This window comes from Elephas maximus, chromosome 11 (genome assembly GCF_024166365.1).
Source record: "Elephas maximus indicus isolate mEleMax1 chromosome 11, mEleMax1 primary haplotype, whole genome shotgun sequence".
In the NCBI taxonomy this organism is placed as follows: Eukaryota; Metazoa; Chordata; class Mammalia; order Proboscidea; family Elephantidae; genus Elephas; species Elephas maximus.
The window spans coordinates 104,575,344-104,600,735 of NC_064829.1; the positions used below are offsets into that span (position 1 = coordinate 104,575,344).

At 57.6% G+C, this 25,392-nt stretch overlaps 2 protein-coding genes across 5 annotated transcripts in view; both read left to right on the forward strand.

Moving 5' to 3' along the window:
* TRAPPC6A (trafficking protein particle complex subunit 6A) lies at positions 1–17,169 on the forward strand. Of its 4 annotated transcripts, XM_049900234.1 has the most exons (7): positions 350–616; positions 12,767–12,834; positions 13,009–13,126; positions 13,738–13,821; positions 14,001–14,094; positions 14,787–14,824; positions 15,491–17,169. In XM_049900234.1, coding segments are annotated over exons 1-6 (450 nt in total). In that variant the 5' UTR covers positions 350–532; the 3' UTR covers positions 14,789–14,824; positions 15,491–17,169. The 4 variants fall into 4 exon arrangements, with proteins under 4 accessions (XP_049756189.1, XP_049756188.1, XP_049756191.1 ...); XM_049900232.1 differs by lacking the exons at positions 350–616; positions 14,787–14,824; positions 15,491–17,169 and adding exons at positions 1–310; positions 14,825–15,133; XM_049900231.1 differs by lacking the exon at positions 15,491–17,169 and having other exon boundaries at positions 349–616; positions 14,201–15,133.
* Positions 15,519–25,392, forward strand: part of NKPD1 (NTPase KAP family P-loop domain containing 1) — a 10,456-nt gene continuing 582 nt past the window's right edge. Inside the window, exons 1-5 of the mRNA XM_049900235.1 lie at positions 15,519–15,573; positions 17,324–18,224; positions 19,299–19,793; positions 22,062–22,193; positions 23,645–25,390. Of these exons, the coding sequence (XP_049756192.1) occupies positions 18,125–18,224; positions 19,299–19,793; positions 22,062–22,193; positions 23,645–25,390 (2,473 nt within the window). The 5' untranslated portion in view covers positions 15,519–15,573; positions 17,324–18,124. The remainder of the gene's footprint in view (positions 15,574–17,323; positions 18,225–19,298; positions 19,794–22,061; positions 22,194–23,644; positions 25,391–25,392) is intronic.

Below are 25,392 nucleotides of genomic sequence, written 5' to 3' on the forward strand. Positions count from 1 at the left end.
GCAACAGTTGGAGGAGGTACCAACCAATAGGGGAGCGGGTCGGCTGGACGGCGGCAGCCAAGTCACGTGGGTAGCACAACTACCAATCAGGAAGCAAGTTCTCAGGACTAGATTTTAGCGCATGATGCGGAAGTCACGTGAATGAAGGCACGGCCAATAGGAAAGCGGTTGGGTCGGCGCTTCCGAGTTGGGCGGCGAAGGAGAGTTTGTAGTGGACAAAGAGAGATTTAAAAATGGACTTATGTCACGTGTATCAGAGACTCGGCCAATGGAAATGCTCAAAGACCCGGAAACAGAGAACGGACGAAGGGTAAGGGCGGAAGAGGCCGGCACGTGCGACCGTGTGCTGCCAATGAAAGAAGAACTAGTCCCCTTTCTTCTTTCTAGCTCACGTGGGAGGCGGGGCTAGCCTAAAAGACCAATGGAAGCGGGAGTAGGCCTGCACGCGCTAGGATGCGGTAGGTGGGGCCTACCCCACCGGACCAATGAGAGCAGGGAGCCCTGAGCTGTTGTTGGGCGGCGAGGCGGGCGTATGGCGGACGCGGTGCTGTTTGAGTTTCTGCACACGGAGATGGTGGCGGAGCTGTGGGCGCGGCGCCCAGATCCCAGTCCTGGGGTGAGCGCCGGGCCCCGGGGGTGGAGACGCAGGCTGCGGCGGGAAGGACGGATCAAGGCCTCCGGAGGGTGCGGAGGCCACATGAACTTCTCGAGTTCGAACCCCGGCGCAGCCTTTGCCTCGCTGGGCGACTTCGGGCAGTTGCCGTGTAAAGTGGGGGAATCAACAGTGTCGGCCCCGCGGATGATTGTTAGAATCGAGGGAGATAAACCGAAGTTTAAGCACTTAGTTCAAAACCTGGCACAGAGTAAGCAATTAGTAATTATAATAATTACTAATATTACGGGGTGTTTACTCAGGGGTGTAAACTCGGGGTGTTTATTGCCTGCGTTGAATCCGCTTCTGGCACTCGCTAGGTTTGCGACCCGGTGACACACTTCTGTGTGCCTCGGTTTCCTCCTTTGTAAAAGGGTCATCCAGAGTGGGACATTAGTTCACTCGACCAACATTTGTTGAGTGCCTATGGTATTCCAGGGACTTTTGTTCTAAGACAAAATCCCTGACCTTACTGAAGCTTACGTCTTGGTTGGGGAATCAAACAAAATAAAATTGTAATGTACCATGAACTAATGAGAAGTCCTAAAAAGAAAAGTAAGAGTTAGGGAAGGAAGAGGGATAGAATGGTGGCTGTTCAAAGAAAGCGTTTCTAAGGTGGAGAAGGGAGGAAATAAGCCCTGCGTAAGTGGTGGATGAGAACATTCCAGTGAGAAGAGACAGCCGGTGCAGAAGCTCTGAAGTAGGAGCATGTTAGGGCCCAGCGTGGCACAGATGTTTTGCCCTACACAACTAACCTAAAGGTCGATGGTTCAAACCCACCCAGCGGTGCTGCAGAAGAACGGCCTGGTCATCTGCTTACGTAAAGATTACGGCCAAGATAACCTTAGGGAGCAGTTCTACTCTGTGACACTTGGGGTCGCCATGAGTCAGAATCGACTTGACAGCCACAGGTTAGGCTTTGGTTTGGTAGGACTCTGCTTGGTATTTTGAAAGCTGGATCTTGTGAAGATTGAATGAGCTAAAACTTCAAAGCGCATACTCAGCCCTCACAACATGGGCACTCTTGTTAAAAAATCTGATGCCAAGATAAAAAGGGCTGGGGAGCCTCACACAGAGTAGGTGCCTAATGAGAGGGGGCTTGGGTACTTTTTGTTATGATCTTCATCATCTAGAGAAAAGTAAATTTTATTGGCTTAGGCTTTCTTCCCAGATGGGAGTCCTATTCATGGTGCCGCTGTTTTCACCCCTGAACTTGGTTACTTCTGAGTTCATTAATTCATTCAACAGACATTTCATAAAACCTGCAAGGTGCTGGGCCCTGCTGTAGGCTCTGGGGATGCCTCTGTGAACCATGCAAAAATCCTTGCCCTCCTGGAGCTTAGGTCTTAGTGGCGGGGAGACAGAGTGATAATTTGAGTAAACTACAGGTAGTCCCCACTTTGTCAGGGAGTTCCATTCCAACTACTTCATCATAAGTTTTTTTTTTTTTAGTTTCCACTATTACTGTCTGCATCTGTATAATTTCAATATTTGTCTTTAAGAGTTGGAAACATCTGAGAATGATAAAGTCAGCAAATTACACGCTGCAACGTTGTATTACTGCATGTTACTAATGATGTATCAAAAAAAGATGGTGATAAGTACAGTTTGTTGTAACTTGAACATATCCTAAGTTGGGGACTACCTGTATACAGTCGTTGTTAGTTGCTGTCAAGTTGATTATGACTCATGGTGACTTCATGTTTTACAGAGTAGAACTGTTCTATAGGGTTTTCTTGGCAGTGATCTTTACGGAAGCAGATCACCAGGACTTTTTTTCCATGGTACTGCTGGATGGGTTTGAACCACCAACCTTTAGGTTACCAGTGGATTGCAAATGGTACATCACCTAAGTGCTATGAGAAAGATAAAGCAAGGGAGAGGGAGTGTACGTTGGTGTGTGTGTCGGGGAAGGGGTTGCAGTTTCTCGGCACTTTGTCCATCCTGGTTTCAAACTAGAAACCCAGGAGTCTTCCAACATCTGCTTTGTCTCCCGCACCTCCAGCCTTTTATCAGGCTCCGCCCCTTCTGCTGTCTAGATATGTTTCCCATCTGTGATGTCCCCTGTCCTAGTCCAGGCTCCCCCCCTTCACCTTTGTACCAGCTTCCTCCCTCAGGTCCCTGCTTATTTCATTCCCATGTTTACCATATTAATGATTCAGATCTTGGCTCAAATGCCCCTTCATCTGGAAAGCCTTCCTTGAGCCCCGAGACAAGTTCAGGGTCTCCTTTTACATTCTCACAGCCCCTCTCCCCACTTTTTCCTTGGTAGCCCTCATCAGTAAATGTACACCAGAACTCTGTATCTGTATCACCCTTTGGGTCCCTGGGTGGTGCAAACGTTTTGCACTGAACTACAAACCTCGGCTGCTGACCAAAATGTTGGTGGTTTGAACCCACCCAGCAGCTCTCCGGGAGAAGGACCTGGTGATCTGCTCCGATGAGGATTACAGCCTAGGAAGCCCAGTGGGGCAGTTCGACTCTGTCACATAGGGTCGCCATGAGTCAGAATTGACTTCCATGGCACCTGGCAAAAACAACACTAACCTAAAGGTTGGTGGTTCAAAACCATCCCAGCAGCATCATGGAAGAAAGGCCTGGCGATCTACTTCCTTAAATATCACAGCCGAGAAAACCCTATGGAGCTCAGTTCTACTCTGTAAAATGTGGGGTCACCATGAGTCAGGATCCACTCGACAGCAGTGGATTTTATCATCCTTTGATTCATATCCGTCTCCCCTGACAGACTGTGAGCTCCGCATGGGCTGGGACCAGGTCTGTGTCAACACCACTGTGTTCTCTGGCACATAGTAGGTCCTCGCCGGGGATGGATTGGAGGAGCCTGTGCAGAGGCTGTGCTGTGGAGGGCATGGGTGGGGAGTGCCTTTAGTACAAAAACAGCCCCTGCTACGTTGGAGTGTTTGCTCTGTGCTGGCCCTGTGCTGCCCATCCCGGTTTCATCTGATCCTCCTAAGGACCCAAAGCAAACCCTGGTGGCGTAGCGGTTGAGTGCTATGGCTGCTAACCAAAAGGCTGGCAGTTCAAATCCACCAGGCACTCCTTGGAAACTCTATGGGGCAGTTCTACTCTGTCCTATAGAGTTGCTATGAGTCAGAATCGACTCGATGGCAATGGGTTTGGGCTTAACAACCCAAAGAGGCAGGAGTGATCAGCCCCACCTTATGGATGAAGAAGCAAAGGCTCCGGCCAGCCTGAGTTTCTTGCTCACAGGTGGCAGAGGCGGGAGCTTAACTAGGCCTCCCCCTTCCAACACCTGGGCTGTAAACGCCCACTCGTGCTTCCACAGTGTGGCTTGTCCGACACTCTCCAGAAGGACTTTAATGGGTTTCTGAGCTCATGCGGGTGGTTATCACTGGGTTGTTCAGGTTTGCTCACTGCAGGGCTTTCCAGAATGCTTGGCTGTGCCTTTGACTGGGGCAGCTGTTCTCCTCCCAGCTACAGGGTACAATCTCCTTGCCGGGTCCCATGCCAGAGATTCCAGTGGGACTGGGATGTGGCCTGGACATTGGGGCCTCAGTGCAGCCAGGGATGAGAGCTGTTTCCCCATATACTTCGACCTGGGGAGTCCCTGTTTTCGGGGGACACTTTATGGGAAAATGCTGTTTGCTCACAGTCCTTTCTCTTCGCTTCTGGCCCCTCTTCCTCTCCCCATTCCTTCTCTTTGATCCAACAAGTGTTGGCCTCCTGTTCCCTGGTGTTATGGATTGAATTGTGTCCCTCAAAAATATGTGCTGTAAATCCTAACCTGATACCTGTGGTTGGGAGCCCTGGTGGTGGGAGCCCTGGTGGCTGAGCAGTTAAGAGCTCAGCTGCTAACCAGGTCAGCAGCCTGAATCCACTGGCTGATCCTTGGAAACTATGGGGCAGTTCTGCTCTGTCCTACAAGGCCGCCATGAAGTGGAATCAACTCAGTGGCAGAGGTTTGGTTTTTGGTTTTTTGATACCTGTGGTTAATCCCATTTGGGAATGTTGTTTTTGTTATGTTAATGAGTCAGGACTAGCGTAGGGAGTGTCTTGAGTCAGTCTCTTACAAAATATAAAAGGAGCAGATTAAGCAAACTGAGATGGGGGAAGATAGATGCCAGCACATGGAGATCTCCAAGGAACTAGGAAACAGAAGCTGAAGAGATAAGAGCCTTTCTCAGGAGTACAGAGAGAGAGAGCCTTTCCCTAAAGCCAACGCCCTGAATTCAGACTTCTAGCCTCCTAAACTGTGAGAAAATAAATTTGGGTTTGTTAAAGCCATCCACTTGCGGTATTTCTGTCATAGCAGCACTAGATGACTAAGGCGCTTGGGTTCTTAACGGGTACTTAATGTCTTCCCCAGCACGGTATTTTCACCTTAGTCCTCAGAGTGGAGTCCTTGGGTGCCGTAAACAGTTAAGCAGTTAAGCGCTGGGCTACTGACCAAAAGGTTGGTGGTTCAAACCCACCCAGCGGCGCCTTGGAAGAAAGGCCTGGCAGTCTGGTTCCCAAAGGTCCCAGCCATGAATACCCTATGGCGTGCATTTCTACTGTGCTGCACACATGGGTCGCCATGAGTCAGAATCAACGCAACAGCAGCAAATACTGGCACTGGTGGTCCTCAGAACAGCCCCCTGAGGTAGATGTTATTGTTCTCATTTTACAGAGCCGGGACTGAGGCCACACAGACAATCAGAGGCAAAATCAGGGCCTGGCCGTCTGGCTTTAAAGTCTGTACCAGCTGCATCTCCGTCTGTGGCATGGGGCCAGCCCCTGGAGGACAAGGATGATGGCTGATTGCTCTGTCTCGCAGCCCAGGCACTCGGGAGCCACAGTCAATGTTTCCGCTCTGGGTCTTCCACTCCTGCCTGGTTTGTGGTTTTTTGTGGTGGTTGTAGGGAGGCTTAGCGGCTGGAGCCAGAGGATTAAGATCTTTGAATGGAAGACTAGCCAGGGAGCCAGGAGGTCCTGGGGACAGGTATCATCAAAGCAGGAAAAACCCATGGAGGAAGGGGAAGCTTTGAGGATAAGGGGAGACTTTGGGCAAAGGAGTGAATTCCTCTCAGTGTGTGTAGTAAGCTGTGTCAAGGACCCCAGTACCATCTGTGGGATCAGGCCTTCCCCCACCAGGCCCAGCAGGTGTCCAGCATGTGTCCAGCACCAAGGCCTTCCCTGAGGAGGGCCTGGGTGGATGGGCAACTAACACCTGCAGCCCTTGCCCTCAGGCAGGAGGCTGGAACTGAGCCCATTCCTGGCAGGGACAGTGGCTGCAGAGCCCTGGAGGGGGGTGTGGTACGCCTGGGGCGGGGGTGCCAGGGGCTGGAGCTTGGGGCGGAGAGGGGCAGGGCACTGTGGGCCTGGCTAGGAGCTGGGGCTCTGTCCTGAGGGTGGCTGGACCGGGTTTACTTTCTAGAGAGGCTCCTCTGGCAGGTGGACGAGCCCGGATTGGAGGTCGGGCTGGGAGGGTCGTTGCTGCTGCAGCAATCCCAAGCAGAGGCCACGGCCAAACTTCAGGGCTGGAAGGAGAAGGAAGACTGGGAGGATTGAGAGCAGAGGCGGGTAGAAGACCAGGTTTGGGGTTATATCTTAGTTTCCTAGCACTCTTCTAACAAAGATACCACAAGTGGGTGGCTTTAAAGAACGGGATTTATTTTTGTAGTTCTGGAGGCTAGAAGGTCAACTCAGGGTCTTGGCCTTGTCAGTGACGCCAGACGTTCCTTGGCTCCTTGGCAATCTTTGGCTTATAGTAGTCCTCACATGACATCTGTCTTCCACGTGTGTATGCGTGCGCACGTGTGTGCGTTTGAGTCTGTGTCCGTTCTGCTCTTTTTATAACTCAGAAGTGCTTAGATTTAGAACCCACTCTACTTGGGTATGACTAATTAACATAACAAAGAAACCCCGTATTTCCAAACGTGGTCGTATTTATAGATATAAAACCCAGTACTGTCAAGCCAACTCTGGCTCTTGGCAACCCTGTATGTGTCCGAGTAGAACTGTGCTCCCAGGGTTTTCAGTGGCTGAGTTTCTGGAAGGACATCACCAGGCCTTTCTTCTGAGGTGCCTCTGGGTGGACTCGAACCTACAACCTTTCAGTTAGCAACTGAGTGTGTTAATCATTTGCACCCCCCAGGGACTCTGCTTACAGGTATGTTGTTATTGTGTGCTGTCAAGTCGATTCTGACTCATGGCGACCCTATAGGACAGAGTAGAACTGCCCCATAGGGTTTCCAAGGCTGTAAATCTTTATAGGAGCAGCTGCCACATCTTTCTTCTGTGGAGCAGCTGATGAGTTCGAACCACCGACCTTTCGGTTAGTAGCCAAGCACTTAACCACTGTACCATCAGGGCTGCTTATTTACAGGTATTTAAAAAAAACCGTTGTCACTGAGTCAATTCTGACTCATAGCCACCTTATAGGACAGAGTGGAACTGCCCCATACAGTTTCCAAGGAGCGCCTGGTGGGTTTGAACTGTCGACCTTTTGGTTAGCAGCCATAGCACTGAACCACTACGCCACCAGGGTTTCCTATTTACAGGTATTGGGGCCAGGATTTCAATACGTATTTTGGGGGGACACAATTCAATCTATAATGGTTGTTTAGGACGCCTTGGTAGGTGAGGGGTCAGAGCCCAGGTCGACAGGGTGCGAATTGTGCCGGCTTTATTCTCTCACCCGTTTGCTCAGGGATACTTCTTTTGGGTCTTCTGGTGCCGTTCACCTTGGTAAGGCTGAGACGTTGCCTCTGGTCTCAGTGATTTCCTTAAAAGCCAAGGAGGCTCTACTCTGGGTTCCCAGCCCCAGCCTGGCACAGGAGGCTCTGAAGGTGAGGGCTGAACAGGGTCACCCTCTGCCGAAGAGAGAGCAGCAGCACGTCGTCAAAGGGGTGGGAAAGGGCGGGGTGGACCAAGGACAAGGGAGACTCCGACCACAAGGCCCCGCCTGGCTCCCTCCTGCCTCAGCTAAGCCGTATCTTTCTGATCTCTTCCAGGTTCCGAAGTCTCAGGTCTGGTTTGCTTGTTTTCCATTCATCCTCATCAGAGCCCCGTGGGCCTTCTCAGTCTGAATACTCAAATCTCCCTTTAGCGCGAGACGTTTTTCTCTTATTACCTCTTTGGTTATTTTTTCTCCTGCATTGTTCCCGCGTGTCCTTTTGGCATCCAGATGGTTATTAGACTTTCCAGATCTCTCCCATGTGTCTTATAACTTTTCTCTCATTTTTTCTGCCTTATGTTTTTTTCTGGATAACCTGGGAGGTTTTATCTAGCTTACAGATGTGTGTTATTCAGCTCCCTTATTAAAACGTGTCTGTCTGGGCCATTCTTGTTTTCATTTCTAAAAACTTCCCGTTGTCTCTGATTGTGCCACCTTCCTGATGGCTGCGCTGTTTTGTGGGTGCCGTTGGTGCAGACCCTGATTTGGGGTTCTCCTCTAAGGAGCTCTCCTCCCTTCCTTGTATTATCTCATTTCCTCTCAGCTCTGTAAACTCACAGAGGCAGGTGTGGTGTGCCCCAGCCCTGTACAGACTCTGGCTGGGTTCTGGAGGATCCATATGAATGGGACAGGCCCCGCCTTCCATGAGAATGATAAACCCCTAATCTCTCAGAAGCTTGCTAGGACTCAGGCGTGAACCACAAAGCCCTAGGAGACAGGCTGTAATAGAGGCAGGTGAGGCGCCTACCCTCTTCCTCCTTCTCCCTTTCTTCGCGGGACCTTCTTGTCCTCTGTCCCTTTGTTCCCCCATGTCCTCTTTTCCTTTCCCTTTTGGCTGTATTCCCCACTGTATTCCCCAGTACCCCCGTCTTTTTAGTTCAGTAAATATGGAGTTGGCCCCTATTGGTGGGGCGGGGGGGTCCAGCGGTAACCGTAGCTGTGGGTTGGGCTGGTGCCCTGTGCTGGGTCCTCTAAGTGTTTTTACACATATCGGAGTCAACCCTCATAGCAGCACTGCCATGAGCCCCATTTCACACGGGGAAACTGAGGTGCCGCACAGTTAGATCAGTTGTCTGAGGCCATGCATCTAGTCGGTGGTGTCAGGGCACAAACTCAGGCATCTGAAGTTCGTTAAAGTAGAACTTGAATTTGCTGGACCCTTTCTGGACTCCCTGCCATGCTCTCAGCTGGGCAGATGGACCTAGTTGATTCTCTGTTCCCATCTTGTCACCCCCTCCCCCATTACTGCCCTCCACAGGTCCTGCTTCTTCCCCTCAGACTCTTGTCCTGGCTGTCCCCTGGGCCTGGAACCCCCCCCCCGCCCCCGCGTCTGCCTCCTCTTCCTCCAGACACAGGCAGACATTATTGCGCCTTTCTAATCATCTCCCTTCTCAGAAGTCCCCAGCAAGCTGTCTCACTGCAAACCATTTCTCCCTCCCGGCGGCCGCCATGATTGTAATTAAATCAGTAATTGTATCATTAGTTCTTGTGCGGTGCCCCACTAGAACGGCAGCTCAACTGGCTGGTCCACGACCTCCGCTGTGGGGATCTGAGGTGGGCTGCACGCTCCTCAGCCCCCTCCAGGATCTAACCTCTGCTTCCTCACCTCCCCTGCCCACCTCCCCATCCTCACAGCCTGAGCGGCCTTCCCCAGCCGGGCTGAGCTTTCTCTGTGCCTCTCTGTCTTTGCACATACCCTCAGCTGGGCATTCCCTCCTCTTCCCCATCCCCCAGGTGGAGTGTCCTCTGCCTGTCTGTACCCACCCCCCCAGCTCCTGCCTTCTGCCATCTGTGTCATCCTCTGGGCACCTGTCACCCCCACCAGGTGCAGCTGAGACCCCTGGGAACCCCCAGGAAGTGTTTGTGGAATGAATGAGTGAGCCCAGGCGTCTCCGCCGTCACACTGGGAATCCGGTCGCAGTGAAGCCCTCCTGCTTCCAGGAGCACACCTCGGGGAGATGACACGGGGCTGCAGCCACCACAGCCACTGGGGAGGGCGTCTCGCGAGGCCCAGGGATATGTCAGCCCAGAGAACAGCCCCTTCCTTCACGGAGTTTATGTTCCAGGACCGGCTTTCTCTCTTATCAGCCAGGTGGCTCGTCACCTCGTTTGTTGGGTGCAGAGGTTCAGAGGGGGTGAGTGGCGCTCATGGGAGCGCTCTGCTTACATTCACCCACCCCTTTAGCCCTCATAAGGATCCCAGGATCCCTGGAAGGAGCTACTGGCAACATGATCTTCCTTTTACACATGAGGAAACTGAGGCACGGTCAGCGGCAGGGGTAGATCTGGCCCAGGCAGGCTGGCCCAGGGCACTGCACTCAGTCACCGGGTAGTGCTGCTGGGAGAGGGACACAGGGCAGGGTCTCCCCCACCACACACATCCTCCTTTGCCCCTTGTCACCCGTGGCTGTATGGACTGTCCCCCTCACTCTGCTCTCAGACCTCGCGCTTACCTCCCATGCCCCATTAGTCAGTCTTCCCATGTGGCCGGCACTGAGGAAGCACGAGGGAAGCAGGCTGCTGACACCAGAGAGCGCCAGTGCCATCCAACAGAAAGCTGTGTCATCACCCGGGCTCGATTCCCAAAGGTGGAGCCCGCAGTGGTAGAAGAGGGTGAGGTCAGGGGGCCTGGGGGCCTGGCAGAGAAGAGGGGCGCTGGGTCTGAAACTCAGCCTCTCTGCTCAGGCCTTCAGCTCCCAGAGCTGCCCCCAGGCTGCCTCGCCCCAAACTCACTGCTGCCAGGACCATTCTGGGTGGAGTCCTGTCCACCCCCCTCCTGTCCCCCAAGGACCTGCCAGGCAGTGGAAAGCATTTGGGCTTTGGAATCGGATCTCCCTGGTGGTTCAGCAAGTCTTTGGCAGGTTTGCCATAACACTTCTGAGCCCAGAGTCCGTGGTATGAAGTATGGCCTACCTTACCAAAAAACCAAGCCAAGCCTATTGCTGTCGAGTGGATGCCAACTCACAACAACCCCATAGGACAGAGTAGGACTGCCCCGCGGGGTTTCCAGGGAGCATCTGGTGGATTCGAACTGCTGACCTTTTGGTTAGCAGCCAAACGTTTAACCACTGTGCCACCACGGCCCCACAGCCTACCTTATGAGCCATTAAATTAAAGGAAAGATTTTCTACAAAGCCTCAGCACACGATGTGTGACCACACCCCAGTTCTGGGCTGTGTTGGTCCAGCCTCTGCTCAGTAAGGTGCCAAGCCCTGGGCTGGCTGCAGCAGGTCAGAGGCACACTGGTGAGCCTGGGCCCTGCCCTCACCAAGTTTATGTCTCCCTCAGTGACAATGCGGGGTGAGCAGGGCTGCCATTGAGGACCCAGCCAGGGAGGGTGATAGGGAAGGTGCCCACAGCCTTGCAGCCAGAGGAAGCGGGTGTTGTTGTGGGCAGAGCAGAGCTGGGGAGGGGTGCTGGGTTCCAGCAGGCTGAGGAGGCTTGGCCACCCTCCTGAGGGCTGCCATCTAAGTAGGGAGCTCCCACCGCCCTTCAGGTCGCTATGAGGATGGTGTGGACCTGCCAGGGAAGACAACTGGAAGTTATGGCTGAAGGAAGGGGGTGGCCGTGGGGGTGAGGGGACATCCTGAGAGGACTTTCCAGGAGAGCCAGGGGGCATCCTCCCTCCCCACATTCCCCCTGTGTCCACGTGCTCCCTGTTCTCCCATCTCTGCTCTTCTGGATGTACTCAGAAATGCAAGCTCCTCTCGCCTTGGGCCATCGTGGTGTTTCAAATCTGGGCCTCTGTCCCCAGCTCCCTTCAGGTCACGAGAATATAAAGAAATATGTAAACGTTTTCTCTCTCTGGGCCATGCTAGTCCCTGTGAATGAGCACACTGACAGACAGTGCGTAGACACCAAACGAGCACAGGCACCCTCACCCCTACTCCAACCGGTCAGCCCCATCAGTACCCTCCCCAGGTCATGGCTGATATTTTAATTTATAGGTGTCTTAGTTATCTAGTGCCGCCATAACAGAAATACCAAAAGTGGATGGCTTTAACAAACAAATTTATTCTCTCACAGTCTAGGAGGCTAGAAGTCTGAAATCAGGGCGCCAGCTCCAGGGGAAGGCTTTCTCTCTCTGGAAGGCCCTCATCATCAATCTTCCCCTGGTCTGCGAGTTTCTCAGCACAGGGACCCCAGGTCCAAAGGACGCGCACCCCTCCTGGTTCTTCATTCTTGGTGGTGTGAGGTCCCCCTGTCTCTCTGCTCGCTTCTCTTTCTCATATCTCAAGAGAGATTGACTCAAACTATAGCCAGGCTTGTAGATTGAGTCCTGCCTCATTAACATAACTGCCTCTAATCCTGCCTCCTTAACATCATAGAGGTAGGATTTATAACACATAGGAAAATCACATCAGATGACAAAATGGTGGACAGTCACAATACTGGGAATCATGGCCTAGCCAAGTTGATACACATTTTTAGGCGGACACAATTCAATCCGTGACAGTGGGGGGCCCTACTTGGGAATCCCTGGATGTGCAAATGGTTAATAGGCTCAACTGCTAACTGACAGGTGGAGGTTTGAGACCACTCAGAGGTGCCTCTGAAGAAAGGCCTGGCCGTCTCCTTGCACAAAACCAGTCATTGAGAACCCAGTGGAGCACAGTTCTTTGACATATATGGGGTTGCCATGAGTTAGGATCACTTGACAGCAACTGCCCGTTTTTTGTTTTTTTTTTTTTTTTTGGTGATTCTAGTTGACTTTATAGGCCCTGCTGACCAAGCTGGGGGGCTGGGACCCACACCTTTTTGGCCCCCTGACTCTGGCCTCACCCACCATGTTCCCCACAGCTCCCCTGCTTGCCATGTGGGGCCTCTTGAACCTCTGGGGGTTACTGCAGTGCCTGCCCCATAGGGATGCTGTGAGGGTCCACACTGAGGGCACTTAGAATCAGTGTGGTGGTCTCAGGTCCGCCTTGCTGAGCAGGGGTGAGCTGAGCCTGGGGGAGGCCCCATTTTGCCTGGTGTAGGGGAGCTGGTGCTGAGGGCTTGATGGGGTGGGAGTGTGGGGATCGGAGAGACCACCTGGCCCTCAGAGGCCTGCCTTGAACCTGCAGTGGCCAGCTAAGCCCAGGCTAGCCCCTCCCTCTCCCACACCACCTCACCCGTGAACTGATGGGGCGGGGCAAGTTGGTCTCTGTCCCCTTCCAGCTGCTGCAGCTGGAATCTCTTCCCTGCCCTTCTAGGGACAGAAGACCAGCCTGTCGGTCCTGGAGGGCATGGGCTTCCGTGTGGGCCAGGCTCTGGGCGAGAGGTGAGAGCCTCCACCACTCCTGCCTCCCAGGCCCTGGCTGGCAGAGGGTGGCAGGCCCCCCAGGCTGGGTCCCATTCTGGGTATACCCACTGGGGTGGGAAGGTTGCACTGTTCCACGGGGGAACCCGGCCTGGCTTCCTTCCCCTCCCTCACCCCCAACCCTTGCTCCCCAAGGCTGCCCCAGGACACCTTGGCTTTCAGGGAGGAACTGGACGCCCTCAAGTTCCTGTGCAAGGACGTGTGGGTGGCCGTGTTCCAGAAGCAGATGGACGGCCTCCGCACCAACCACCAGGTGTGAGCCCTGGCCCCACTGGCGAGTCCCACGCCACTGACTGGCTTCCTGACTAGAAGCAGAAGATGAAACCAGGAAACGCAGGAGGGGATCCCCCAGTGGGGACAGTACAGCAGGCCCGGCTGGCCTGTTGGGCACCTGCCCTGTGATGGGAGTGGAAGCCGGTCCCCACCCTGTGTCCAGGACAAGGGCTTAGGGCCAGGCAGGCACATCCTGGGGGGCCTCTGTCCCCTCCACTGAGGGGAGCCAAGAGGCTGCTGTGTAGCACACGCTCCTAGAGTTCCCCCAGGCCCCCTGGAATGAGCCCCAGGGTTGGCAAGAGGCCCATTTTGGCTGGCGGCACCTCCCCTCAGCCTGAGGCTGCTTGTCTCAGCCCCGTCCAGACCCCCAGGAGGCACCCACACTTCACCCGGACCCCCAGGAGGCAGGGGCTGTTTCCTTCTCTGTCCCCGTGATGGGAGGACACCAAGCCCCAGCCACACAGCCCCAGGGTCCTTCTGCAGCTCTGATGGAAGGGCCCTTCCAGCCCGAAGGGATGGGGCCCCTGGGTCTGCCTCCCCATGTCTCCCCACCAATATACACAGCCCCAGCCCCGACTCCTCTGCCCTCAGGGGACCTATGTCCTACAGGACAATGACTTCCCCCTCCTCGTCAGGATGGCCTCGGGCCTGCAGTATCTGGAGGAAGCACCCAAGGTATGGAAAGGGGTGTTGAGATAATACTTCTGGTGCTTACCCACCCTCAGCCCAAGTTAGGCCTCTCCCCAAGCTAGAGGGTACCCCAAGGCCTGGCACCTATGAGCCCTAAACCCAATGAGGCCCCATTCTGGGTGCTGGCCTGTCCTCTTCCTACGATGACCCCTCCTCCCCCCCAGTTCCTGGCCTTCACCTGCGGCCTCCTGCGTGGCACCCTCAACACCCTGGGCATCAAGAGCCTGGTCACCGCCTCCGTGGCAGCCCTGCCCGCCTGTGAGTCATGGAGGGGGGTTGCTTCCCGTCCCTCAAGTGTGGCGGGGGCTTCAGGACCATCCACGCCCTTGCACGCATGCGTATGTGCATGCCTGTCTGTCTGTAGGGAGCTGGCTGCTGAGCTCTCTCTGCGGATGAGGATCTGGAGGTCCAGAGAGCTTAGATCACCTTCCAGGCCCACCCGCACCCCTGGCCCCCAACATTCCCACCTGCTTCTGGGATGTGCCAGCCCCGGGGAGAGCAGGTCCGTGATAGACCCATCTGGTGCTTGTGAACATGGGACCCCAGCTGCTGCTCACTGAAGTTGTCCTGCTGACTGATGCCCTTGTTGCCTGCCTGGCAGAGTGTCCTCTAACCCCTCCACCCTGTTAACGACATGGGGCTGCAGGGCCCTCTCCTGCAGAGGAGGCCTCACTACCTAGGGGCACCCAACCCCCCTCTCCCCAGTTATCTTTCCCTCTCCCTCCCACTGGGGAACCCGGGCTTCAAGTGGGTAACCTAAGCTGCAGAGCCCTTGCTGGCACCTCCCGAGTGCTGTACTCCTGGCCTCCGTGCCCACACAGCCCTGGACGCAGGCCAGCGGGGTGGGGAGCTCACCTCTGACCAGTGAGAAAACAGGCTGGCTCGAGGCCACCCGGCTGCCTGCGCAGGGCCAGAATCAGCATCTGAGAGCTGCCCCTCCCTCCCCCCAGGACCCAGCCTCAGGCCAATGCCAGCCCTTCTCTTCCAGGTAAGTTCCAGGTGGTGATCCAGAGAGCCTGAGGTGTCCCCACCCCAGCTCAGCCTCGCCGCTGCTCCCCCAAGTGGACCCTCAGGAGAGAGCAGATACCTAGGGCCCAGGGGCCGGTGCCTTTGGGGGTAGTCACAGGCCTGGTGCTGGGTCCCTGGGGTGCTGCGCCAAAGCCCAAGGTGGGGGCAGAGTCACAGGGGCATGGGGCATCACTCAGGCAGGGGTCCAAGCCACAGGTGGGGCTGGTAGGGAGGGATTGGGCTTGGGCCAGGCTGCTCAGCAGGTAGACGCACAATAAAAACGGGGACCCAGATTGAAAGTGGAAGTTGTGGAGGGGCTTATTTCTGAAGCCGCTGTTGTGTCACAGGTCCGGTGGTGGGGGGATGGGGAGCAGGGCTTCTGTGTTCCCTCCTCCCAGGCCCTCCCCTGGCCTGAACTCTGAGTCTGCCCCTCCCTCCTGCACACCTGGCAGGAGTGGGTGGCCCCCCGGCACCAGAAACCTTAAACCAGCGTTCCTGCCGCATCATCAAGGCTGGGGCCGCCCAGCCCAGTAGACACACAGGATGGGGCCTCTCCCCAAGGAGCAGGGCCAAGGGTTCCTTGGGAGCAGGCTGGGGACAGCGCAACCACACACCTTCACGCCACCCCTGCACATGCGTCTGGCAGGTACACGGCCCAGCTGGCTGCCTGCTGGCTGCCCACTGCCTGACGACGGGGGTAGTACTCGGAGCTGTAAACCAAGGCTGAGGGTGAGTCCCAAGTGGAACAAGGAAGGATCTGCCTGCTTCAGACACCCCCAGCAGGGTCTCCTCAGCCTCCATAGTGGAGTCCCAGCCCCCGGCCCACAGTGGGCCTCCAAGCCCAGAGATAACTCTGCCTGCCCCGTTGCTTTTCACGTGCCCCGCTCTTGGGCCCACTCCTCAAACTCCCGTACATCCAGCAGCAGCTCGGCCTTTGTGCCCATGGCAACAACCACAGGCAGTTGGTGGTTAGTCACTTGCCCTCGGTACTCCCGAAGCCCTAAACAGCCTCCATGGAGACACCCTGGTGCCCTCAGTGTGAACTTGTTTACAAGGGCTCGCTTCCTCCTGGTCCCTCCTCTTGGTGCTGGCACTTGGCACCCAGTTGGATGCTTCCTGGGTGAATCTCGGATCCTCAGCGGGGGAGTGCACCGCAGGGAGTAGCCCGTGGTCCAGGGATGGAGTCAGGAGCCAGGCACTGCCTCCCCCACTGGTCTAAATGCCCTGAGGGGCCGGGGTTATTAGTAGGGAGGATGGGAGGAAGCCTTCCAGGAGAAGGGGCTAGAAGGATGGGGGAAGGGGAGACAGGCCTGGTCCTGGGTGAGAACAGGGTGTGGGGGTTGTAACTCAGCTACGGGGCAGTGTTTGATCACTCAGGCAGGCCACCAGAAAGGATGTGCTGCAGGGCTCCAGGGGTCCTAGAAGAGGGTGTTCCTTTCTGTCCTGTCCCAAATCCATTTGTCCTGGCCCACCCCTGGGGAGACAGGGCTCTGGAGAGCAGGGGGCCTCCACAGTGTCTAATGCCCTCTTGCCCAGCCCCACCCTGGCCCTCTCTTCAGGAAGAATGTCTGCAAGGAGACATCTACCCAGGAGGCAGAGTGTCCGAGCACCCAGGAGCCAAAGCCACTGCCTGCTTTCAAATTCCCCTTCTGCTCCTGTGCATCCTGGGGTGATCAGCTTCACCTCTGCAGGCCTCAGTTTCATCATCTGTAAAATGGGCACCACGGCGACTTTACTGGGTCGCTATACTATGTGAACTCAAAAACAAAAACCTGTTGTCGGCAAGTAGATTCCAACAAAGTAGAACCATACTCTTGGGTTTCCAAGGAGCACCCGATGGATTTGAACTGCCAACCTTTTGGTTAGCAGCCAAGCTCTTAATCACCATGCCATCGGGGTTTCCTTCGTAGTATATGAAGAAGGGGTATCAGGTGCCAGCTCCTCCATGCAGGAGGGGTGTGTGTGTAGAGGAGTGTTCTATGAGAGGCATTCAGAGCAGAGGCTGTAAGTGGGTCAGTGGGGCCCCACCAATGCTAGCAGCCGTAGTTGCTTCGACACTTTAGCTTCCCTTCCCTGACTCCTCCTGACAACCATGAGAGGAAGGCACCAGCACTGGCCCACTCAGCAATGAGGAAGCCAAGGCTCAGAGAGGTGAAGTCACCTGCCCAGGGTCATACAGCTGGGCCGTGGCAGAACTAGCATCTGTGTCTGCTTTCACCCTGTCCTGGCTTCCTTCTCTCCTGAGGCAGAAGGGCCCTAGGAGCCCCTTGACTATGGCTAAGGATACATGGCTGGTCCCAGCTCCTGGCCTCACCTGCCCTCTCTTTGAGATGGGTGTCACATCCCTCTCTCACTGGGTGCTGAGTCCTTGAGAGCAGGGGACAGGGCGGGCACATGGGGAGGGGTGGGGCAGGCAGGCGGGCAAACCGGTCGGGTGGCTCCCAGCCTCACAGCTGGGCTGGCACCCATATTCTGACAGTCGCTGGGGTTGGCACGGCAGCTCAGCAGCTGGGCACGGAGCTGGGGCCGAGAGGCCACCACCAGGTACGGGGGCCCCGGGCTGAAGGGGGAGGCAGCGGGTGTGAACCACACGTCTGGCCCCAAAGTGTGCACCGACCCTCACTGCCCCATCTCCTCTGCCCCTTGGCTTCCCGTCCACGCTTACCCAGCAGCATCTTCTCCCTAGACTTTGCTTTAGGCTCTTCACGTTTTCCCAGGATGCCCCAGTCTGTCCCCAGTTTGCTGAACTTCCCCCCAAACCACACTACCCTGATTTCATTTCCTTCCCCAGCACCCACTTCCCTCCAAACCCTCATCCAGGCCCCCAAATGCACCCAGCTCTGAATGTCAAGCACCCTGAATTGCTCGGCTGCTCCCCAACTTTCGCCACAAGGGTTTCATGGTTTCATAAAGGCCCATCAAAGCTCAGCAGCCTCCCCACCCCCGCCACAGCGCCCCCATTACCAGCAAGCCTGCTCAGCCCTTCCCAGCTGGGGGTGTCCAAACACCCAGCCCATGGGAATCTCGCTCGCCCCCAAATTATCCCCTAACCCCTCTCCCCCACCCTGGTCACTCACACTCAGCGGATCATCCTCCAGCCCCCCTTCAGTGTCCCAGGAACGTGATATTGGGGACAGGATCTCACCTGTCCCAGAGGCAGGCAGGGACCCTATGTCAGATCTCTGCTGTGTGTACTGCCTAGCACTGGGCACTGAGCCATCAGCTCCCTGCTCCGACCTGTCCCCCCAGGAGCAGCCTCTGACACCCCTCGCCGGCCACCATGCAGAAGCCCTTCCACATCCACTTCGCCAAAGGTGCCCTGCCCCCCTGCACCCCCCCGGAACGCTACTTCTTGGACTCCAAGTTGGGTCACCAGGGAGGTAGGGGTTCAGTTGTTGGGGGGGCGGTCACGGCATGAAGGAGGCCTGTGAGTGGAGGCTGCTGAGTGAAAGGAGAACCTCAGGTCCTGGGAGAGAATCCACCACCACTTCCCATAGAGGCTTCTACATAGTGAAACCAAGGTGGGGGGACCCCAAACCTGGGGAGCCAAGATGGGAGCCTGGGCCAGGCATGGGAGCAGGGGAGGCCTCCCTGGCCTGCTCTTTCCCCTAGTATGGGGATAGTTCCCCTCCCCAAGTTCCTAGGCTGTGGAGACAGCCTCCCAACTTAAGGGGGGTCCTGGGGGATCCCTCAGCAGTGAGTGCATCTGAATCGGGGGAGGGGTCAGCTTCCCTTGTGACTGCAGGTATGCTTGCCCTGGTTGGGAGTGGAGTGGGGAGGAGGAGCAATGACCATCCATTATGGGTGATTGGGCCTCAGGCACCCTCCTGCCAGCCAGGTCGGCACCCTCCTGCCAGCCAGGTCGGCACCCTCCTGCCAGCCAGGTCGGCACCCTCCTGCCAGCCAGGTCGGCACCCTCCTGCCAGCCAGGTCGGCACCCTCCTGCCAGCCAGGTCGGCACCCTCCTGCCAGCCAGGTCGGCACCCTCCTGCCAGCCAGGTCGGCACCCTCCTGCCAGCCTGGCCAAGGTGTAGGGCCACCCACCCCCTTCTTCCCCGCTGGCCTGTCCCCTCTCCACGGACACCTCTCATCACTTTGGCTTGCTCTGAAGCAGCCAGGCCAGCTACCTATGGACTCCCCGTCTCTTACTGGGGGCCCCCCACAGACCCAAGAATTTGGGGGAGTAGGGGCTGAAGGGACTCTACAGCTCCTTGCACGGCTGCAGTCCAGGCCCCTCACCTCTTCTTTCCTGCTGTCTACCCATCTCACCTGTGAGAGAGCACGGCTCCCCCTCTGCCCACTTCTCACTTTCCACTCGGATCCTTCAGGGCCTCAGGTGCCCCCAAGATTGCTCCAGCCCCAGCTTCCATCTGAAGACTTGACCAGGTTCTGTGCCAGGACTGTCCCACTGGGTCAGGCACCCAGGCCCAGTCACCCCACTTCCTTCTTTCTAGGATGCTGTCACCAGTGGCGCCATGACCCAGCAGCCCCTCCAGCCCACGGGCCCTGTTCGCTGCCCCACTGGCAGCTGGCCTATCATGGCCGGCAGGAGGGCGGTGGCAGCCGGTGCCTGGACCCCCAGCCCCCAGTCCTGCAGCAACATCAGAAGCAGCAGCAGCAGCGACGGCGGCAGCCCCAGCCCCCACCTCCCTGCCCACTGCGACAGCGGCTCTGCCCTGTCCACGGGGCCCAGAGGGGGCCGCCTGCAGCAGCCACTGCCCTCATGGCCCTGGCCAGCGCCCCCCAGCCGCTCCCTGCGCCCATCACCTCACTCACCAGTGCACCTACCACCTCACTCACCTCTGCGCCCGCCGGTGTACCCACTGTAGCCAGCAGCGGCCCAGCCCCACCCTCAGCAGCCGGCACCTTCCTGGAGCCCAGCAAGCCCACTGATGTCCAGCCCCTGCCAGCCCCGGTGGCCTGCGGCCCCTTTGCTTCCTACAACTCCGGTGCTGACCCAGGCCTTCATGGGCTCCGTCCCTGGCTCTACCACCTCGCTGCCCGCTTAGGCCTCTTGCTCCTTGGCTAGCACCTTGGGCCTGCCCTCCTCATCCTGACCCTGGGTCTCCCCCCGCCACTGCCCCCGCCTCTGCCTCAGCTGCGGGGATCCAAGGCTGCTGCTGGCCTGAGTAGGGCCGCCTGAGCTCGCGGTGAAGGCCTCTCTCTGCCTGTGCCGACACCCTTGGTCTGCTCTCTCTTCACAGCCCTGCCTCCCTGGCCCAGCAGCCACCAGGGGCATGGGGCAGGGTGACGAATGTTGGCCAGCTCTGGTGAGAGACAGGACAGTGTGAGGCTGTAGCAGGAGATAGGGAGTGACTGGGGAGGAGGGAGTGAACAGCAGGGGTGGGATCCATTCATTCATTCACCCATTCATTCATTCATCCACTCATTCATTCATCGACTCACTCATCTACTCATTCACTAGGTCACTCATTCATTCATTCAGCAACTGCAGTGAACACCTGTAGAGTGCCTGGACGTATTCTGGGGATGCGACAGAGAGCAGGACAGACATCCCTGTCCTCATGGAACTCACACCCCACTGGGGTTTGGGGATGGATATGGCAAATCAAATAAGACAAAGAAATTAAAAAAATAGGTCACCTGGGGATAACCCCATTAGAGAGGAATGCAGCGGGGAAGGAGATGGTCATGTCAGCGTCTGCAAATTAAATAGGAGACGTCTGAGCAGAGCCCGTGCGGCTCTCTCGAGTCTGTTCCAGGCAGCGGGGTGGCGAGGTGGGGGACAGCAAGGAGGCCAGTGCGGCTGCAGCGGACAGAGTGAGGCCAGAGAGGGCGTAAGATGGCGGGTCACCCTGGGCCTGGTGGCCAGGTGAGGATTCGGCTGTAACCCTGAGTGAGAGGGGTGCCCTGGGAGGCTCTGAGTCCAGGAGGAGCTTGAGCTGACTCAAGATCTAACAGGAGAGGGGGCAGGAGGAGGCGAGGGCGGAAGTTGGCCACTCAGTGAGGCGGCAACTGCAAGAGTGCAGGCGAGAGGGAATGGTGGCCAGGCCAGGCCAGGCCAGGGTGAGGGTGGCAGAGGTGGGGCAACGTGGCTGGTTTCTAGGTCTGTTTTGAAAGTAGAACAATAGTGGAGCAGGGATACAGGTCCGGGTTGGGTCAGGCTCTGCAACTCTTGAGTCCCTGCCAGGCTTCCAGGGCATGACGTTGTCACTCACTGGAGGCTCTTGGTCAAGATGCCCATTTCTCACACGGGAAAAGAGAGGTTCAGCCAGTGAGGTCAGAGCTGGGCTTAGATGCACCCTTCCTGCCACCTCCACTGCCCTTGTCCTCCTCCTGGCCCCTGGCTGAGCCACCAGGCCGGGCTCCTTCTCTCAGAGGGGAACGGATGCAAGCCCACCAGGCTTCTGTGAAAGTGGGTGTGTTACCACCCCCCTACACACACACCCGAGGCCCCAACCAAGATCTGTGCCCTTAATAGCCATTTGAGATCGTGCCATTTACTGAAGGCTGTCCTGGCCAGGCTCTTTAGCATCCCCACTGGCCAGCCTCTCTGCCCCAGCCCTGGCGACCAGGCACAGTTAGCTCCACTCCCCAGAGGACAAGACTGAGCCTCCCTGAGGCTATCACTGTTGCAGGGATGTGCCGAAAAAACTGGCCAAGACTTGAACGTGAGACCACCTGCCTGTCTCCAGGCCTGTGCTCTGGGTGGATTGGTGATTTGAGATTACGGGGAGGGTGAGAGGTTGGGGTGGGTCGCGGACCAGAAGCAGAGGGAGCCTGGGGTCCTTGGGCCCTGTCCACACTTGAGCTAGGCTAGGGGAGCAGGCAGGAGCTGACAATGGGGGATTTGGGGGAACAGGAAGTAGTATCTTAAGTATCCAAGGGCCTTGTGTCCAAGCAAGGCTGATGGTCAAGATTGATGGTGTAGGGCCAGGGCAGCCAAATTCCCACTAGCCTCTGGTCCAGGCTGGGGAATTTCAGCCCCCCAGCCTCTGACTGGCAGACCCAGGGTCAGCTCCTCCTGTGGGGCCCCAAGGCGCAGACCTAGCCCTGGAGAAGGAGGCTGCCTGTGGCCACAGAACCCCCAGTTGGAGGGTCTGACCTGAATGACCTCAGGAATTGGGGACACGGGGATGCTGGTGCACGGAAGAGCTGAAGGTGGGCGTTGTGGAGGGCAGATGGGGAGGAAGGTGGTGCTGGGCCAGGCTCACTGACTCAGTTTCCCCTCTCCACCTCCCACTTCCGGCCCCCAGACATTCTGACAGAGGATGACGTCTACTGTAGCTGCCTGGCCAAGACCTTGTGCCACGTGCCCGTGCCGGTGACCGTAGGTTTCTATGCCCCCTTCGGCTGCCGCCTGCACATGATGCTGGACAAGATCACCTGTGAGGATCTGTGTGTTGGGGTGGGGCGGGAAACAGAGCCTCTAGGCCCTGCTGGGCTCCAGGCTCCCCGAAGATGCACTCACCCCTGGGGCCAGCCTGCCCAGCGCAGGCGCTCCATCTCAGCATTAACCAGGCCTATGCCCATGCCCATAGCCTCGCCCTCCCACCCCTGGACTCCAGCCTCCTCCCCAGCTTTCCCACCTCCAGTCTGTCCTCTCCCAATCCACTCTAAGGAATCTTTCTGAAATCCACATTTCGCCCTGACCCTCCCCTGTTCAAAAGCCCTCCACAGCTCCCCAGTGCCCTAGGCAGAAAGCCCAGGTTCTCCACCGAGACTGCAGGCTCCTGCCAAGCCCCCACTGGCCTGTGTCCCCCAGGTTTATCTCTGTCTCCTCAGCCCCAGCCCAGGGCCTGTTACCTGCAAGACTCCCAACAGAGAGATGCTAATTGAAGAAATGAGCCCAAACCTGGCCAGCTTCAGCAGCAGCTTTTACCTGTGTCACACCCTGCCTGAACTCAGATCCCCAGTCTTAACTGGCCTGAGAGGCTGAGGGTGACTCACTCCACGTGCCCAGCGCTAGTGCCAGCCTGAAGGCCTTTCATTCCTGAACCGCTTATTCAGTGAACTGCTGCACAGCAAGCCTGTGTCCAGCCCCTGTGTTGTCACAGAGGAATCAACAGGATCCCCAGAGGAGAAGGGATCTGCCCGGGGTCTCACAGCAAGGGAGAGAGCAAAGATTTGGATTGGGAGGACAAAAGAAACAGCATTTTAGAACTCTTGCTGGGTGGCTTAGAACATTCCTGAGCACATAGCAGACAGATCCTGACCTGGTGGCAAGAGGGGTCACGCACTGCTCAGCTCAGCAAACACTACCCCACACTTCGGTGCTCAGAGGCACAGCAGCGACTGAAACAGCCAGAGCTGTCCTCACAGGGCTCACAGTCCAGCAGGGGAGATACACCCATCTCCAGAGTGTGACGACCCAGAGTGGTTAGAGCTGAGATGGGGGAGATCAGAGGGCACCTGACCCAGCCTGGGGGAACAGGGAGGGCTTCCTGGAGGAGGCGGCAGCTGAGATCCGTAGGAAGAGTAGCAGTAAGCCAGGAAATTAAGACCCAGGCTTTTACCAGCCTGCCTAACATTTCTGTTCCTCATAATCTCACATTCATTCTTTCACCCTGTCCTTAGAACCTCTGGGCCTCACCCTTACAATCTTCCCATTACCCCTCGGGCCTTCCAGACTTTCCCCCAGCCCCTAGCCCCGCCCTGACTCTTCCTCATGCCCCTTTCCCTACCCCTCCCGTGCTCTTCTTCTCTCGGGGCTCTACTTCTGCCCACCCCTGGTCCCCGGAGGTCTAAGCCAGAGTCCAGGCCTTCGCTCGGCCCCCGCCCCCTCCAGGCCCCGCACCCGCCGGCCGCGGCTCATGCGTGTCCCGCCCCCTTCCCGCAGCGCTGATGGAGCAGGAGGCCGCGCAGCGCGAGTCCGAGGAGCTGCGGCGCGTGCGGTGGCGGCCTCGGCAGGTGAGCGGCTGGGGCTTGCCGCAGCTGCTGTGGTACCTGGTGTTCCTGAAGCCGGTCATCACCGAGGTGCACCTGCGGCGCAAGAACGTGCAGTTCCTCTTCATCCGCTTCAGCGCCTGGCAGTACGCGGGCACCGACAAGCTGTGGGCCGGCCTGGTGACCACGCTGTGCGAGGGCATCCGCCACCACTACGGCGCGCTGCCCTTCAGCGTTTACTCAGTGCTGAGCAACAAGCCGGTCACTTCGGCGGGCTTCTACCAGCGCGAGTGGCACTGCCGATGCCGTGTGTGCCTTGTGCTGCTGGCGCTGCTGGCGGCGCTCAGCCTCGGCGTGGGCCTGCTCTACCTGTCCCTGAGCGGCCACGCGCTGGGTCACGCGCTGGGCCGCGGCAGCGGCAGCGTGCTCAAGGCGTTCGGAGGTGCGGCCACCACGCTGTCGGGCTCGGGGCTGCTCATGGCCGTGTACTCGGTGGGCAAGCACCTGTTTGTGAGCCAGCGCAAGAGGATCGAGCGGCTGGTGTCCCGTGAGAAGTTTGGCAGCCAGCTGGGCTTCATGTGCGAGGTGAAGAAGGAGGTGGAGCTGCTCACCGATTTCCTGTGCTTCCTGGAGATCTACCAGCGGCGCCGACTGCGCGTCGTGCTCGAGGTCACCGGGCTGGACACGTGCTACCCGGAGCGCGTGGTGGGCGTGCTCAATGCCATCAACACGCTGCTGTCCGACAGCCACGCACCATTCATCTTCATCTTGGTCGTGGACCCCAGCATCCTGGCCGCGTGCCTCGAGAGCGCCAGCAACATGAAGGGCACGGCCGACAACGGCTACCACTTCCTCAACCGCACGGTTACGCTGCCCTTCTCCGTGCCCATCATGGGCCGCCGCACCAAGCTGCAGTTCCTGCACGACGCAGTGCAGAGCCGCGACGACCTGCTCTACCGCGAGATCACGCGCAAGCTGCGGTCGCCGGGCGGGGGCAGGAGCAGCCGGGACAACACTGAGGCCGAGCACCTGCTGGCGGTGGAGATGCACCCGGGCGCCGAGCACGCGCAGAGCCGCATCGACGCGGAGGCGGCGCGCCGCATCCAGGAGGCGCTTTTGTGTCTGCACGACGCGCGAGACTGCCTCTACGAGTACGTGCCCGACAACGTGGTGTCCATGCGGCGCATCGTCAACACCGTGCCCATCACCGTGCGCCTGCTGCTGCAGCAGCAGCCGCAGGGGAACTTTAGGGGTCCCACGCCGCGCCAGGCCGTGGCTTGGGTCGTGCTCGCCAACCAGTGGCCGTGCCGCCTCAGCTGGGTGCTGCAGTGCCTCGAGGACGGGCAGCAGGCCGGGGGCGCGCCCCAGGGGCGCGCGCGCCTCTGGAACGTGTTCTGCGACAACAGCCGCGAGCTCCACACCATGACCGAAGCGTTGAAGAACGTACTCGACCTGGACGGCGACCCAGAACTCTTCGAGCGCTTCTTGGGCGCCGACTTCCCCTTCACGGTGGACGAGGCGCAGAGCTTGCTGCGCTGCACCGTCAACCTGGACCACTCCATCCGCCGCCGCATGGGCCTTATCCGTGCAGTCAGCACGCTCAAGCCGCCCAGCCCGCCCAAATCCCCTGCCCGGGATGTCTCCCACGCCATCAACGGCGCCGCCAACAAAGCCAGCACCTCCGGGGCGTCCCCGTCAGGC

Excerpts from the sequence above, each read along its gene's own strand:
- TRAPPC6A (XM_049900231.1), top strand. The coding sequence starts at position 533 with ATGGCGGACGCGGTGCTGTTTGAGTTTCTGCACACGGAGATGGTGGCG. Across the intron at positions 617-12,766 it reads GCCCAGATCCCAGTCCTGGG|GGACAGAAGACCAGCCTGTC; the intron begins GTGAGCGCCGGG and ends CTGCCCTTCTAG. Across the intron at positions 13,127-13,737 it reads GCCTCCGCACCAACCACCAG|GGGACCTATGTCCTACAGGA; the intron begins GTGTGAGCCCTG and ends CTCTGCCCTCAG.